The sequence below is a fragment of the Drosophila subpulchrella genome, chromosome 3R (genome assembly GCF_014743375.2).
Source record: "Drosophila subpulchrella strain 33 F10 #4 breed RU33 chromosome 3R, RU_Dsub_v1.1 Primary Assembly, whole genome shotgun sequence".
In the NCBI taxonomy this organism is placed as follows: Eukaryota; Metazoa; Arthropoda; class Insecta; order Diptera; family Drosophilidae; genus Drosophila; species Drosophila subpulchrella.
In genome coordinates this window covers 12,218,594-12,236,511 of record NC_050609.1, presented here as the reverse complement: position 1 = coordinate 12,236,511, position 17,918 = coordinate 12,218,594, and the positions used below count along the sequence as shown (strand labels likewise).

Genomic DNA, 17,918 nt, shown 5'->3' with positions numbered 1-17,918 from the left:
TTTCCGTAATTCCAAAGAACTTCAGAATCGGACCCCAAAACTGGACTTCTATATTCCATAACTTGAGTTGTAGGATCCCGATTTAGACGTGGGATACCTCTATGAATTCGTGTTTAAATTCTCTAATAATCTACATTTAAATTTAGCTTTTAGATGAGGGTCACATTTTTAACCCATTTTCATGTTGGATTTTTCCGTAATTCCAAAGAACTTCAGAATCGGACCCCAAAACTGGACTTCTATATTCCATAACTTGAGTTGTAGGATCCCGATTTAGACGTGGAATACTTCTATGAATTCGTGTTTAAATTCTCTAATAATCTACATTTAAATTTAGCTTTTAGATGAGGGTCACATTTTTAACCCATTTTCATGTTGGATTTTTCCTTAATTCCAAAGACCTTCAGAATTGGACCCCAAAACTGGACTTCTATATTCCATAACTTGAGTTGTAGGATCCCGATTTAGACGTGGGATACCTCTATGAATTCGTGTTTAAATTCTCTAATAATCTACATTTACATTTAGCTTTTAGATGAGGGTCACATTTTTAACCCATTTTCATGTTGGATTTTTCCTTAATTCCAAAGACCTTCAGAATTGGACCCCAAAACTGGACTTCTATATTCCATAACTTGAGTTGTAGGATCCCGATTTAGACGTGGGATACCTCTATGAATTCGTGTTTAAATTCTCTAATAATCTACATTTAAATTTAGCTTTTAGATGAGGGTCACATTTTTAACCCATTTTCATGTTGGATTTTTCCTTAATTCCAAAGACCCTCAGAATTGGACCCCAAAACTGGACTTCTATATTTCATAACTTGAGTTGTAGGATCCCGACTTAGACATGGGATACCTCATTGAATTCGTGTTTAAATTCTCTAATAATCTACATTTAAATTTAGGTTTTAGTTGAGGGTCACATTTTTAAGCCATTTTCATGTTGGATTTTTCCTTAATTTCACAGGACTTTAGAATTGGACCCCAAAACTGGACTTCTAGATTCCATAACTTGAGTTGTAGGATCCTGATTTAGACGTGGGATACATCTGTGAATTTGTGGTTGAATTCTCTAGTAATCTACATTCAAATTTTTCTATTAACCGAGGGTCACATTACTAATCCATTTTCATGTTGAATTTTTTTAAAATTCCAATGGGTTTTAGAATGGAAACCCAAACTTAACCCATAACTTAAGATATTGTAGTCCGATTTTAACGTATGATACCTCTATGAGTTTGTGGATGAATTCTCTTGTATTCTACAATAAAATAATTCTTTTAAACGAGGGTCCATTTATAGCTAATTTTCATGTTCAATTTATTCGTATTTCCAGTGGCTTTCAGAATAAATATTGGATCCTAATGGAGTCTTGTGCTTTTTACTAATAAAGAATGTTTTGAATTTTTAAAGCTAAAGGTTATTCGTAGCCATTCACAACAATTTAGTTCTGAACTTTGCCATTATGATTTTTAAAGGGCTCTGCAAAAAATAATAGTTCCCGACAAACATTGTAATCTTTTGTGGGCTGCTCTCGAAGGGATGGTGGTGCAGCTGAACAAGCCTTCAAATTCCGTTTATTGCTTGAACAAACCTTGTGCAGATGGCCCAAAGAGTTGGTAATGGCCACCGTGGCAGTAACACCATTAAAGACGGATGCCAGCAGATGGGGTGGGTGGGGGTGAGGTGCTGCTGGGTTCTCCGGAGCGGCATGCAATTCTTCGCATCATGATATACCTTCCGCTTGGCCGCCGCTGGCAGCCAAGGCCCTCTTTACCACCCACTCGCTGCGCTGTTGGTTTTAATTCAATTTAACAATCTTTTTTTCGCTCGTTTTGTTGTTTTTTCGCTCTCCTTTGCAGTTTTTTGCCCAGTTTTCCTCTGCTGTGCCGCTGCATTGTTGCTGGCAGCGGAAGTGGAAATGCAGCCGGCAGAGGCAGCGACTGCGGCAGCGACGCCAGCCATTAGTGCAAATGAAATTGCATTTTGTGTGCCCCAAACACTCAAAGAAATTTAATCAAAGGCGCTGCGATGCGCTTGGCATATTTCGCTATATGTAGCGATATGTATGCTCTACCTTGCATATCATGCGCTTGCATACCTCTTTATACATGTGGCTTTATCGAGCGAATGCCTATCTGGTGTCTGCATGCTTTTATTACCACTAAATCGACTGCAACGTTTTTCAATGGTTCGACTTTCGTCCGTATAATTGCAGATAATAATTTCCAATATTTCATAAATGTTCACTGAATGGAGCAGTCTACCTGGATATCATTCCTGCTTCAGAGTCCTCGTTTCTGACTCTGATTCCGATGATGGAGAGTTCGAGTGGAGTAATTGAAACGTATTCATCATCATTTGTGAGCATTTTGGCCATTAGGAGCAGCTTACGGCTGATGGAATGAAATGGGCGTTGGAGGAGGCGGGCTGTCCGACATCCTATTCAAATAGATGATGAATAACATGCATTAAATAATATGCCTGCCAGTGTGTTGTATGTGTAACTTTATATCACTCTGGCTTCACTTGCTCATGAGCCTCATCACCGGAAACTGTCCAAAGATTTGCCAAGACTACAAATATTAATTTCGATTGAATACTAATCGCATCTGATGTCAGAGAATTGTGTCGGCCATAATTGAACAATATCAAATCCAAATACTTGACAGCCCCTCGCATATAAGTTATGTATTTACCTAAGCTGGTTGCAAGTTTGACTTGTGGTGTCCAAGGCCTATACTTTTAAAGCCACAATATTTGTACTCACCAGATACATTTATTATTTGATAACATACAAGCTGTAAAGGCTTGTAAGTAGTTTATATCACCCGCTGGCTAAAAGATCCGCTCCTGGCGCCACACTGCACTTGACAATAATTAAAGCCTTACTTCCTGCTGGCCCACAAATGGAGTGATTTATTGACCCCCTTTTGCGGGGAGCGCCTATCTATCAGCCTTATCAACTACAAGTGCACAGAGTGGTGTTCGTTAAGGTGAAGTGGAATTCATTGGAGTGGAGTGCATTGAAGTGTGGGGGGAGGGGATTTTACATATGTGTGTGTGTAGAGCGTGTTAAGGGTCACTCAAAAAGTTAAACTATGGCTAAACAGGGATTAAACTAGCCTAAGCACTAATAATACCATTCAAATTTAAGCTGGAACGACGACGATATAAGATTGTAATGTAATTGTTAGGTCCAGGCCACTCGCTTTCGGGCGAACTTTGGAGGAGCGGCTGTCTGCGATGTGACCACATTGAGGGAGCGAGATTTGTTCAGGCGCTGCAGGTCGCCTTCGCCATGAGCCGGCGGAAGATCCTGCCACACATCCAAGTTGAGATTGGAGAAGGAGTCGCTCACCTTGGGCTTGAGGTTCTCCTCCGACCTCGAATCCTCTGAAATGGCAGCTTGAGATTCCACTTCCTTGAGACTGGTGACCGATGGCACACCCATCTCCGCCTGCTCCTGGCTTAGTTGCTCCAGCTGCTTGTTGGCCTGCTCGATGCCATTCAGATGCTGGGTCCTCAACTCCACCAACGCCTGCTGCTGGCTCACATTCTCACGGAGTAAGCTGCCCAGGCAGTCCTTCTCCTGGTCGATTAACTTGCTCAACTCTCCGTAGCGCTGTAAGTGCTGTTCCCGCCAGTTCTCCTCGCAGCGCTGAAGATTGTACTTGGCCTCCGACTCGTACATGGTTTCTATTTGGGCGCAGGCCAATTCCTCGTTCTCCAGCTGGGAGCGGTACTTCTCGAGGAGGTTCTTCAGCTCCTCTGTCTTGACCACATACTTGGACATGCGCTGCAACATGTTGACGCACAGGGAGATCTGCTTGCGACTGGCTTCGCTACGTTGGCGGATGAACACTTTGATTTTCTTGAGGTTGAAAGCGTGTCCGGAGTCCACGTTCTTAAGCACCAGAGCACTGCTCTCCTCCAGCAGCTCACGTTCCTTGTCCAGCTCTCCCAGAAAGAGCTGGAAGTGCTGCTCCTCCTCCTTCAACTTGTCCGCTTCTTGCTGGCGCAGTCGAAGCTCTGACATGTGGGATTCCTGGAGGGCACGCAGTTCTCGCAACTGCTGCTCGCGTATCTGCTGGCGCTCCTTTTGGGCCTGCTCCGTGCGGCTGATCTCCTGCTGCAACAGGAGCTGCCTTTCCGCGGCCAGAGCCTGCTGTTCCTCGCGCTGCTGCTGATTCTCGATCTGGCGATCCAACCAATTGAGCTTGGCCAGCACTTCGTTGTCCGACTTGGATTGGTAGAGCAGCTTTTCATCATCGACGCCATGCCGCCAGCGACCGTAGAGCTTGGCCTCCATTTCCAGTTTGCGACGCAGCTGCTCCTGCTCCTTGAGAGATTGGTTTACTCGGCCCAGCATCTGGAGGTCACCACCACCGGGTTCCCGTGGCCGGCGACGTCGCTCCATCTCCTTGTCGTAAGCCTCGTTCTCCGAGGCCAAAAGCTGGCGAAGTCTATTCTGTCGTTCACTGAGGGCCGCCTGCTTCTCCTGGTGATCTCGGCGAGATTGGAGCTGCTGGTCCGCCTTCTCGTAGTACTCCTTGTTGGTCCAGTTCTCGAAGCGCGATGTGACCTTGCCCCAGTGGCTGTAGTAGCTGTTCACCGCCTGTGTGGCCTGCACCCGGTTGTTCTCCTGCTCCACGCGTTGCGCATACGCCGCGTGTTGCTGGTTGAGGCGCCCCGGCATCCTTGGTCCTTGGTCGATGGTCCTGCTCCTCCTTCCTCCTGTCAAAACACACAAAAAACGAGAATGATGGTGAGAGTCTGAGTGGAGGCGCCAGTTGGCTGACAAGTTCATAAACTTTTAAATTGGGGCCAAGGCAAGCCAAGGAGAATGAGAATGGATGGGTGTTCGGTGGGAACTTCCATTTGCAGTTGCCCTTCCGCAAGGGAAGAATCTCAGCTGGACACACAGACTTCATGGGGCAACTTCATTCAATTAGCTTAAGGATGTTCAACTCTGAACTTACCTCAGTAAAGCAGATATATGCAGGGAACTGTGAGATGAAAGTTTACAATACGAGTGGCATTTCCCTTTGCTGTTGACTGTCTTTTGTGTGCTACTACTGCCTACTCGGACCCTCCATTGAAAATTTGGGAAAACAGAAATTTGACATTTGGGCAAACAGCACCAAACGAATTCCATTCTTTTTGGCCAGTCAAAGGCTTTCGGTCCGAACGCAATTCTCATCCGCAGTTAGGGAATGCATGGCTGCCAACCGGACAAGCGTTATGGTTTCCCCGGCTCTCCATTTTTGGTTTTGGGCTTGGGTTTTTTACCCCCAAACTGCAGCCATCACCGCAGCTGTCACTAACTGCCAAAGCAGCAGCAGCAGCAGCAGCAAAAGCACCAGCAGCCACTGGAGCAGCCAAAACGCAGAAATATGGCAAAATCTGTTGGCAACGCCCCCTGTCCACACTCCCAACTAGCAGTCGCTGCTGACCCTGCTCCCCAGAAACAATTCCCGGCCAGAACCAGCCGCCAATCCATCACGAGGACAGCCCAGCAATCTGTCAGGGGGGCAGGCATGCAAATGACCACACTCGCCAAAAAATTACTATATACTATCAAATCCCAAAGGATTTGCGGTGCTTTAAAATATATAGCTAAAGAAATAACTGGCTGCCTCTCGGCCTACATTGGTACCAAATTAAAGGTCTGCCAAAAGATAATTTCACAAAGCTGAAATTTCAGACAGCCTCATAAGCCCTATTATCATGGTATTCTCGTTGAATTGTTATAAGACAAGTATTAGATCCTTCATAAACGCTTAGCTTTAAGCAATTGTATTTGGTCAGGCATTTTGTACGGCAGGTGAAATAGAAATTGGTATCAATTATATAACTACGTCTTTATAAATTACAATGAATCTTTAAAGCGTGTCTTTGAATTTATTGCCCCTTTTTTAAATATATTACCCACAAAACCATTAAACTTTATTTGTGCGAAACACTATCTTTTAATATTTTTAAGTGCAAAAGTTGGCGGCAAGAGGGGCGGGCTGACTGAGCTAATTTCCCAAAGATTTATGGGCAGCACGAAGCGCATTGATATATGCCAAATTGTTTACAAATTGATTGCATTATTAATAATGCCCACAGAGGAGCGACCAAAGCCTCTTTCGCCCTCATTGCGAATTCAATGGAAAATGTTAGCCGGCAAGGTGTTTGTGTGAGTGTTTCAGGGACTGGGGGGCGCGTAAAATGTAAAATATTCCAGCAAAGTACTCCTTATGTCATATGACAGACGACAAACTTTGGCAATAAATCAAACAACAGGCGACGATGCCGTTTGTAGGAGGGATGCCACCAGGATCTGTTCGGTTTGGTGCCGTTCGGTTTAAGCCCCCTCTCCTCTCGGCCAGGATATCCAAGTGGGCGGCAGCGGCAGTGGGGGCGTGGCAGTCGACGCACACGTGGAATACAGAAGCAGTGGAATGCCAAGATGCCACCGCTATATAGACTTAATACACTTTCGGCACACACAAATTCACTTCCTTAATTGAAATTTTAATTTGAATACTTTGGCAAAGTTTTGGCCGACAGCCAAGCGAGAGAGAGAGTGAGTCTCTGGCAGTTCAGGCAGCAATAGCAAACAGCCAAAAAGTCGCCGAAATCCATATATATACTATACTCCGGCACCCATTTTCCCCCTCTGGCAATCACCATCCTTTCCACAGGCAATCTCGCACAGGCTCAGCGAGTTTTCAATTTACGCGCCTCGCGAGTCGTTTGTCATTTTATGCGTCCTAATATATGGCATGTGCGTGCCGCTACAAGGATACCAGTTCCCAGGAATCGGTACCCCCCGCCTGCTGGTACTTCCCCCTCCGATATTGGGGACTCTCCCTGTCAACCAGCAGGGCGTAACTAATCAGCACAGACAATAATATGGCGACATCTGATGAATTGTTCGCCCTGCCAAAGATTTCAATTGGTGGTGCTGGCATATTTCTAAATGAGTGAAACACGCAGAAAAATCAAATGTCGATAATGTAAAAAGCTAAATTATTGATACTAATAACCGTAAATGAAAGGCATCCAAAACTATCATTTAAATTATTAAATTAAATGATATTTAATTATTCATAAGTGGGGGTCAAATTGGTGGGTTTTCCATTACTTATTAAGAGCATTTGGCATTGTAATGCTAGCTTTAGATTAAATAGACCGAAATAATAACAAACTCAAATAGTAGTAAGGTATAAAAATGATTCTTAGATTCTCAATGGAATATAAAATGTACAAACATAAAAATGATATATAAAATAGAAGTTATTATCTTATTGTGTATAAATGGTCCAAGAAATTTATTGCTCCATTGAGCTATATAAAAAAACCAAAAATTATATAAGGTCAGTTTTCTGCATGCTCGGTTAATCACTTGAAATTAAAAAACCCCCCACTATCTAGAGTGGCGCTTGTCTTTCATCGGACATTGAAAAACCCGCCCCTTGACTTCATATCAATAAATTACTACTTCACATTATTGGCTGATATTCATTTGGCCCGGGAACAATTTATAACGATTGAGATTAACCAACATTAACATTAAAATGAAATAGTGAAATCTGATATGGCCTGTAGAGTATCCAACTGAAATTATTCCGTTTTCCTCGCCGTGTAGATAGACTCTTGCATGGCTTACCCATCAAAGAGTTTTCATTGAGGCCCCGGGGAATCCCCGGCGAGTGCAATTACTTTTGTTAATTGTAATACACACAGCCGCAGAGACACCCGTTTATTTCTCTAATGTGCGAGAGTGTAGAGCTTCTGGCCCGATAATGTTTACCTTCGTGGGGTATTCACATTCAGGGGCGTCGGAGGAAGGGGGGTGAATAAAAGAAGGCCTGTGATTTTGCGTGTGATTTTTGCCCCACACTCGGCATTTTTGATCGCGAGAGCGTGCCAAGGCGTAGTTAGTGAGCGGCACTTAATACCCTGATAAGATGTACGATTATCGGGTAGCCAGTCGAATGGTAAATTATGAACAATGGTCAGCATTATTTGCCGCCGAAAGTCGAACGGGCAATGCTCTAACTGGGGGATTTGACACCAGAAATGCTTGGGGGATCCACCAAGATAATTATAACCCCCTGATGAACTCGCCTTTCCTGATTTTTATCGCATTTTAATTGCATTGTTATACCCCCGATTTGTTTGCAAATGTATTTTTAAAGCTTAATGGAAAATTTTAAAAATACAACTAAGCATTTTCATTCTACTCTATCAAAATTCTAAAAAGAAGAAAAAGAAATTGCAAACACTTTTTCTGCGTGTTTATCTGAATCGCACACCTGTGGTCATAAAATATCTTTAATTATTTGTGTTATATCCAGGTGTGGGGCAAGGAAAATACGTTTACCCCCGAACAATGGGGTAAAACAAATGTTCTCGAAAAGACAGAGACATGAGTACTTGTTCTTTTATTGCAAACGATTGGATTATGTGTCCATTAGAAGTTTCAGGGGGAGTACCCCCCAAAAAAAAAAGGAAGACCAAATCGAGATTAGAAGACCTAATCAATGGCACCTGTTGGCAGCAGCGATTCGAAATAGTTGAGTTCTGTTCGATGGTTTTGGACTTCGGTTCAGTTATCGTCAAAGACATTGGCACGAAACATGGGCGACAAGGCGTCTGGATCGGACTCCACATTCCCCGTCTCCAATCCCAATCCCCCAGCAATCCTCACGGATTCGGAGCTTTTCGAGCAACAACAGCTGGCCACAAGTTGCGGTAAGTACCGCCACAACTATTTTGCTGCTAAAACAATTCAACAATTTCGAGAAATTTCCCCTTTTTGAAGTGTAATAAATATTGGGTTTTGAGGGGGGCTGGGCAAGGGAGGAGGTGTGGTCTGCGTGTTTACCTTGCCGCAAGTATAAACAGCAAATAAAATAAAGCAGCAGAGGTAGAGAAAATGAGTCCGGTGATTTGGACTTCCTTTGGCCGAGGCGCCAGAACGCATCTGGCCACGGTGCTCCCCCTAAAATATTCGACCCGAAAAACCTGTGTGTGCACACTATCTCGCAGCCACGGAATAAAAACAAATAAAAAAAACAAATTCAGATTAAGCTCGAGATGAAGATGAGGATGGAATGTGCTCGTTCGCCATAAATCGACGACGGAAAATAAAATGCTGTTAATTTGTCTATCCATCCGATCTCGGCACTCCGACTAAAGCAATTTACTACCCACCGCATTTGCAGCGGACTTCCCCCAAAAACCAAATCGATCCCACCGAGGGGCATCCCCGATCCATAAAACAAATAATAAAATTAAATCACACGAATACAAATTAAAAAAAAGAGTATGTCCGGTGGTCAAAGAAAGCAAATGACACAGAGAACGACCAGAGGCAGAGATGCTGCCACTAAAGTCACTGCGAAAAATCACGGCTTTCAGTATAAGAACCGAATTAAGATCATATCTCAAGAATATGATGATTTTATAAGATCACACCTAATTAGAATAAGATAATAACTTTTATCAAGCGATAAGATCTCAAAATATCTAAATTATAATAAAGCATAAGACGAAAAACCAAAATTTAAGAAAGAAATTATTTAGAATTGTGATAATATGGACCAAACCACTTGTAATAATTCCTTTTGCAAATTTTGACCTTTAGTTCTCTATTTTTGAACTTAGAACCATTTCTGATTACTTACTCATGCAAAATTAAATCATAAGAAGTAGTTTTTCAAATTATTATAGTATAAGTAAAGAAAGTGGTGATGAATTCTATTACATATACAATTTCAATAGAAATTTAAATTTAACAGCTAATACTAAACATGATGAAACATCTAAAAAAATGCAAAAGCATAATAAAACGGAAGGAAAATTCAAAGACAACAATATTAGAAAATCATAAAATACGTGTCAGCTGAAACTGTAGAAATGGCTTAGTCATTTATCAAACCAAATTATTGCAGCAGCCAATTTAGTATCCAATAACGTTGACTAAATATTTTTTAAATACATCGATGACACGCGATATTTTCAATAACCAAAAATCACCTCAAGCTATAGAAATGGGCTCATTCATTTATCAAATCCATACATAAGAATAAAACCCCATCTGTGTCTTCAAAAATTGAATACAAATATTTTTGAAAGGGATGGTCAAGACAATAGATGAGTCATGGGATAGGAGTGCTTTTTTGATTCCGAAAATCTTTGGCACACGTGACAGTGTCAATAATAAATTAGCATTACAAATTTAAATCTTTGTTATTGTCTAGTGCCAAAAGCATTCTGCAACCGGCTGATCGCGAACTGTCCCACTAACAATGGTTCATACATCTATTGTTTGAAGAGATTGTCAACAAAGTTCCCCCCGGCTGATTTATGGGCTCGATAGGGAGCCCTTATCAGCGGCAACCTTCAAGACTGACCGATATTGAACTACTTGAATGTGTGGAGTGCCTCTCCAATCGAAATGATCATCCATCCGCATGAATCGTCACAAACCAAAGCAGTTATAATTGTTAATCACTCGCCCCTGTCGGAAGTTGTGATTACGAGGCGTGAATTTTGCCCTATAGCCTAGGCAACGTTTTCAATTTCAATGATTAACTCTAATTGCATATCAAAGTGATAGGGCAAAGTATACTCATTTCGTGCACGCAAAGAAAATTGCTGAATTTCAAATATATTAGTATATGAATAACAAATAGTAATTACGGATTCCAATCTACAATACAAACTAAACAAAAAGGTTTCTTAATATACCAAACCTTTTCCTTGATCAAATAAATCATTAAACTTTTGTATTAATACATTTTTATTATATTTTAATTATAAAAACCAGTTAAATGTAAATCTCATTTTAAGAAAAACTTTTGTAAATGAAGTAACAAATATTATTGTAGCTCCAAACATAGTACTGCCCTTTTCTCTCTATGTACCCATATCTATAAGGTGGAATGCCGATTCACGCTGACACGTGTGGCGGATCTCGTAATAGTAGTGTTAAAAAAAGAACCCTTCGGATGGGAAAAAGTACCGCCGATCGGAAGAGGTGAAATGCGGTTAAATGGGGCCAATGAATTCGCTATGGCCTGGGTAATTCACCGCAACAACCGATCGCTAGAGCGACGTATTAAATTTCCCTAAAGACCACAGAGTGACCTTAGCGAAACTTGCTGGCTGATAACAACTTTATCAAATTCAGCTTCGACGTCGACTGAGGCAGCGGCGGTAGTGCAGGCAGCGGCGGTAACCGAGGCAGAGGCGCCGGCAGCGACTGCGGAAAGCTCTTTCCGAGAGCGGTAGCGGTCGCAAATTTTGAAATCAAAATCGAAGAGCGAGCGGCGAGAGTGTTGGGGCCATAAGTTTCATGCGATTAACCATTTGTTTGGCATTGCTCCTACGGCAGTGGCGGCGGCAATAACAACTACCAGCGGGAGCGGAAGCAGCGACGCCAACAGCGACGCCAGCAGCGGCGGTACGAAATCGGTGTGAATTTTTCTATAAACTCGGGTCCGCCCTTATGCTGGCCAACATTCGCGATTGTGATACGGAGCATAAGGCCGCCATGCGAGCAGAAAGCTGCCAAACCAAAGTCTGACCTTCGAAATTTTGCACAACTCTTGCCACCGCCACAGTCATCCAATACCAAACACACGGCAAACAACCAACAAACAACGAAACAAACAACCAAACAAACAAGCAACGAAACAAACAACTAAAAGCGAGCAACAATCGACACAAAAGTTCCTAAATCAAAGTCACATTTTGTGCGCGCACACAAGTTCCTAAGTAGCTGAAAAGCTGAAAAGCCAGCAAAACAATTGCAACAGCAACATCAGAAGACAGCAGCAACATTAGCAAACAGCAGCAACACCAGCAACACCAGCAAACAGCAGCAACATGACAGCACTGGGATTAGTTTTGCTATCCATGATGGGTAAGTGCTGGGTGTTAGGGGATTCCTCCTTATCGACATGCCCCTGAGAACACAAAAATTAAATAGATACCAGCCGCCTTATCGCAGTAATGATTGGGTTTTTCTTTATTTTTTCAATTCTGCGCGCCCATCAACTGCAATCAGCGTCAGCTGAGCACTGATAGCACCATGATTATATATGCACCGCACTCTGATAGGTGTTCTATATATAATATATGCACAATTTGCACGCTGTCAGATATGTGATTTTTTGTTTCAATTAATTACTGACATTTAACAAAATTGTCATTTACTGCTTGACAGCCAGCGGGCGAGTGAAATGCTTTTTGATTTTAATATTCATAATTATACTCGCACCCTAACTGAAGCTCAGAGTCGCTTATCAAGTTCTCCGGCTTAAAGGCGCATTTCAGAGAGGAAATCAGCTTTCTCGCTCGCCAATAAAAATATCAATGAAACTTGATATCAGTATACGTTTTTGTATTGAATCAAAAGTAACCACAATAAAAATTACAATTCAAATGCTTTTTAACATATTAAAATAAACAAATTTAAAATATTCGAAGCGTTCTTCTTCGAAAAAGAAAAATAAGCACGTAACATGCTAATTTTTTGAGGGCGAATGCAAATAACTTAGTGCGTTTTGTGGAATATAATAATTTAGTCATAACAATGTTTGATGAACTGAATAATAGAGTAATAACAATATTCGTGGAATAGAATAATATAGACAGAAAAATTAATATTTGTGGAATTGAATAATATAATAGCGACGAGATAAATTCAAACATGACAGACAATCTCTTAAAGAAAATTATTTAAAAGATGATTTTCGGTTTTCAAGCCTAAATATGTTATCTTTCCGGTTCAGATTCAGGAAATCTTAAATTTGAAGGTCAGATGCAAAATGTGAATAGAACATGAATTTAAATTACCCAACGGTATTAAAATATATAGAGCATAGGGAATTAAATCTTCGGTTTTACGACCTTTCTTTTCTGGTTTTTTAGCTTTATCCCTCTTTTTTTGCTGATTTTATTGTGTTCTTTTTTCCGTTTGTTTGCTCCGGGTACTTTTTTGTTTTCCCGTTGTACGGGTATCGGTTGTTTTTTGCCTGTTGCCTTTTAATTTTTGTTGTAATCGAGCGTGACTTAATTTCGCACATTCCCACCGAAACAATGTACGGCTGCACGGATATTTGTTTAATGGCAGACTGACGGGGCTCTTCGGCATCGTCAACATACATAATAACATTGAAATGTCTCTATTATGTGCTTTGCCTGATTAAAAACAAACAATTACCTAAGGGACCACTCCACTATACTCTCGGTATGTGTGTGTATACTTCTGCCACTCTAATTATTCGCTGGTAATTTAAATACTTCAATTATGCGAGAATTTAATCAGCACGGCAGCTCCGGCTCGATAAACCGTCCCTGGGATTAATCGAAAATTATCAAAGAACTTTGCGCCTCTGCCTGTGAAATTACTTTTTGTAACAAAGTGTGTGCGGAGTGCAGGTGCAAAAGGTGTAAAAGCTCAGGTGAGGCGATAGTTTGGCATTCGAGGGTGTGAATTTGGGGGGGGGGGGGGGGGGGGGGTTTATGTGCGCCAATAGTCGCTCACACAAAGTTTGCAACATTGATTAGGCCGAGGGGTTTTAATGTTTACTTTATTAGGCCGCGCAATTAGGGTAACAATTAGGGGAGCGGGTTGATTTTGAGCCCTTCGTGCTTGGCTGTAAATATAAATGTAATTAACATGTAACACACACACTAGAGAAACTAAGCGGCATAAATTAAACAGCCAACGATTTGCCATTCCCCCACATCCTTTCATATCGCATATCCCTGTAGTACTCCCGCTTTTTCCTGCTCTGTTTATTATTCAAGCACGTGCCGTCCATGAAGTCCAGGATCCAGGATCCAGGATCCAGGATCCTGAATTCAGGATAGGTGCCAAACTGCGGGCGCGACACTCGCGAACAGATGGGGAGAAAGTGACAGCACTCGATATTCTTCAAAGCAGTTTCATAACATCCGAGTTTCAGTATTCAAAAGAATGCCCTATTTTCTGTTTAACCTACTATTGAAACATTTTTTTAATAGACACCATAGCACCTCAGATAAAATAGCTGGTTATATTTGGGTGTTAAAAGCTCACAAAGCATATAAAAGCATTTTTAATAGGTAACCAAATAAAAATACAAACAATACGACAATTGGGTTTTTAGCACAGTTTTTCCAGAGCTCAATTAATTTTATTGGCAATGACCTTCTGTTTTTTTTTCCATAAACAAATATAAAAAACTATTACTTTAATATCATGCCATTTGTGCAACTCAGCCGGATGTCAACACTGCTATTATGTTGACCTCGACTGTGTGCCCACGCAACTTTCGCTCTTCGCAAATTTTAATTAGAAACTGCCGCTATTAACTTAGTCAAGTGCTGCGTCTCCTGTTTCCGTCGCCCGTTTTCGCTTTTCCGGCTTTTCCATCGGCACCCGCACCAAGTTTTCCGTATGCATATAAATGCCGGGGGCGTATGCCCGCAGTGGGAGTGGCCTGTCCTGAAGTTTTTGGCAGACGCCGGCAAACATGCCAAGGCGATGAGCTCAAACTCCCCAAAACCTCACTTTCATGTTTGCCAACTCCGGCAGCATACATAAATACACAAAATTTGAATGAAATAGTTTTCGGATTGGAGTCTGAATTTGAATGTGAGTTTGCATTTGCATTTATGACTCACAGGGGAAGGAACCAGGGCCAAACGGAACTGAAACCGGGCCCCGGCCTTTTCTCCGGCCCGCAGAGTCAACGGCCAAACGCTCACGCCATTGATAGATAATACCCGACCCGTAGCACCTGTTGCGAATCGGCTTCCTCTGCCACTTGGCTTGGCTTTCAGGCATTTCGCATTGAGCACTTTAAGCTGACTCACGGTGATGTGGTCCAAGCCGAAGCGATTCGAGAATGCCCTACTGAATCAGCGAAATTGATACATCTATCTAGAGATAATCTACCAGTGGCATATCATCGATTTTCATCCCAAAAACACGAAAAACAGTGTTTTCTGTTAGCCAACGTAAATATTTACTTCCACTATAGAGGCTTTGTTAAATACTGCGCAAAAGATATAAAAACAATATACAATGCTAGCCCGAAATTGGCCAATATTTATTTTTGAAAAGTAAAAATACTTGCTTTAATGGAGAAAAGTCTGACTAATTGGTAAAAAGAGTATACAAGCTCCGTGATAAATAAAAGTATTTTATCTCTTCCTAAATATGCAACCAATAACCCTCTCTTTTACCCTGGAATATCGAATATATACATATCTGTAGTCGCGAAATCAAATAAAAATCACCCATCTCATTGGCAGTTTAACATATTTGATTCCCGCTCAGCTGGCAGCCGCTGATGACGATCGCTGTTGCCAATCGTTGCCGATCGGCAACTTGTTTCTTTCGGTTCGTAACGGGGATTTTCAGCGGAACCAGGGAGACGCGGAGTAGTCAAGTGTCAGTTGAAAATCGTGGGTCGTCGGAACCGCAGCCACCGCCGCTGAAATCCGCAGACAGCAGCGCCGCGTGGGGAACCCGGCTATCATTTATCAATGGAATGTGAGCGATGCACGGTAGCACTACCGCAGACCACACGCCCCCTTTTGCAATTAAGGCCGACATATTTTGACTGCCTTGAAAGTGCCAGAGTCTCTCGCGCCAGATATAACTCATGGCAAAAGTTAAATTTGAACTTGTTTACGCCACCTTAAATAATACACGAGAATAAATGTAAACAAACAGTTCACACCGAAAACAAAATTTGAAAACCAAACTTTCCATGTGGGGATGTACCTTAACAGTCATCGAAATACATACGATTTTGGAATATATAATAGATTTCTTTTAAGCTAGAATGCTTTAACAATGTAATATTTTATAATTATAAAGTGGTTTTATAAAGCTTATGATGATGCATAATAATTTGATAATAGCTTATTCCAACAATTTCTCATCTAGTACCATCCTAAATCCCACTAATCCAAGTTCCCTACATCTTTTTTTTGCAGGCTATAGCCAAAACATGCAGCCGGCGAATATCGGAGATGGAGTGGCCACCGCTCGACTTGTGTCCCGTTCCGACTGGGGCGCCCGCTTTCCCAAATCCGTGGAGCGCTTCGAGGGTCCCGCCCCCTACGTGATCATCCACCACTCCTATATGCCAGCGGTGTGCTACACCACTCCGGATTGCATGAAGAGCATGCGCGACATGCAGGACTTTCACCAACTGGAGCGCGGCTGGAACGATATCGGCTATAGCTTCGGGATCGGCGGCGATGGACTGATCTATACCGGAAGGGGATTCAATGTTATCGGAGCTCATGCCCCCAAATACAATGACAAGAGTGTGGGCATCGTGCTGATCGGAGATTGGAGAAGTGAGTACAAAGAATATGATTTTATAGTTTACAGAAGGATGTAGTTTTCTTAAAGATGAAATACCATTCTTCCTTAAACAAGAAAAAGCTCTTTACTAATGACCTCTTCCCCTTTTTCTTCTAGCTGAACTGCCACCCAAGCAGATGCTGGATGCGGCCAAGAACCTGATTGCCTTCGGGGTCTTCAAGGGTTACATTGACCCCGCCTACAAGCTGCTGGGTCACAGACAGGTGCGGGATACCGAGTGTCCCGGGGACAGGCTGTTCGCCGAGATCAATACTTGGTCGCACTTCACCCAACTAAACGCCACCGAGGCCAGCACTCCTGCCCCAGTTGAACCCCACGTTCACATGCCAGCCCATCCTCCGGCGGCACCAAAATCCCCGCCAGCTGCGCCCAAGGTCTAGTTAAGGTCTGGACACCCAGACCCTCATCCCTCGCAAAAGCAGTTTAAGAGAAGCCACAACGAGCTCGGCTCCCCGCACAACGCCAAGGAGTTCATTCAGTATTCATTAGATGTCTCTTCGAACATTTCACAAATAAAGCAATTTCTAGATGATAACACTTAAACATAAACCCCACACTGTGGCACTTTGTATCCAGCCACATAGTCGACTCGTATTCCCCGCCCCACATTCGCACTTGTCAAATCAAATAGCAATTAATTTGTGTCAAATTCGATTTCGATGGCACAAGTTTTTGGTCGACACGCGACGCTGAAAATGTCGGCGACCCCGCAATTCGAAAGGTTTTAGCCAACCATTTGACATTGGCTCGCCATGGGGGTCGTTGGGGGAGGGGGTTCCATAAACCCCAATCCAAACATGCGGAAAAAACGTTTCTAGGTCCCACTGATGAATTAATAAAGCCTCAGGGGATGTCGCATATTGAAATTCCAAACCAGAACGCAATCGCCTTTAAGCCGATTTTTAAATTCCACCAAACATATGCGGTGTATTTTATGAAATAAATAAATACGTAATTAATATTTGGGAAAATCTGTTAGATGGGTCGGTTGCTAGCAAAAAACATTTGACGTTGTTGGATGGCGAAAATTTCCACTGTCGTGGGGGCGTGGGAATATTTGCTGTTTAATTTGGCATGCTTTTCAGCTGATGCTGACAAGGCAAAAAAATTAGTGGCGTGCTTTCAGGCGAAGCTTTTTAAAAACATTTAAAAAACATACTATTGATAACGAACATTGCAAGTTAAACAAATATTTGTGGCAGTGACATTCGCTTTAACCATTTGTTTTCGCTCAGCTGGAGTTCATTGATTGAATTTAGCGAGATATGAGTTACTTTTTATCAGTATGTAACTCTTTGATTGATAGAGACTCCCAAAGGGTACAAACTTAATTAAGTTATGCGACCACTGGAAATTTAATCATATATTCACCTATAAATTAATATGAAACTTGTTTAATCAGTGTATTATGACAAAACACATCATATTAGGTACTCATATCTCATCTGTTGATTAACCAATCATTATGAAACTGACATGACAACTTAATCAGTCTAGCCCTAGTCCAATCGATATGC

The 17,918-nt window shown here is 42.2% G+C and overlaps 2 protein-coding genes across 4 annotated transcripts in view; one reads left to right on the top strand and one right to left on the bottom strand.

Annotated features, from left to right (window-relative positions):
* Nucleotides 1-2,897: 2,897 nt before the first annotated feature.
* Nucleotides 2,898-17,918, bottom strand: part of LOC119563000 (trichohyalin) — a 29,632-nt gene continuing 14,611 nt past the window's right edge. Inside the window, exons 1-2 of one of the 2 annotated variants that reach the window (XM_037876186.1) lie at nucleotides 4,988-5,103; nucleotides 2,898-4,742 (exon numbers count right to left, since the gene is read on the bottom strand). In XM_037876186.1, the coding sequence (XP_037732114.1) occupies nucleotides 3,199-4,704 (1,506 nt within the window). In that variant the 5' untranslated portion in view covers nucleotides 4,705-4,742; nucleotides 4,988-5,103 and the 3' untranslated portion in view covers nucleotides 2,898-3,198. Of the gene's footprint in view, nucleotides 4,743-4,987; nucleotides 5,104-17,918 lie in introns of those variants that run through there. The other variant, XM_037876187.1, reaches the window with a different exon arrangement.
* On the top strand, nucleotides 11,396-16,950 carry LOC119563002 (peptidoglycan-recognition protein LB). 2 transcript variants are annotated; one of them, XM_037876189.1, is made up of 3 exons: nucleotides 11,396-11,931; nucleotides 16,005-16,373; nucleotides 16,498-16,950. In XM_037876189.1, the coding sequence occupies exons 1-3, from the start codon at nucleotides 11,895-11,897 to the stop codon at nucleotides 16,779-16,781; spliced, it is 690 nt and encodes a 229-aa protein (XP_037732117.1). In that variant the 5' UTR covers nucleotides 11,396-11,894; the 3' UTR covers nucleotides 16,782-16,950. The 2 variants fall into 2 exon arrangements, with proteins under 2 accessions (XP_037732117.1, XP_037732119.1); XM_037876191.1 differs by lacking the exon at nucleotides 11,396-11,931 and adding an exon at nucleotides 15,438-15,555.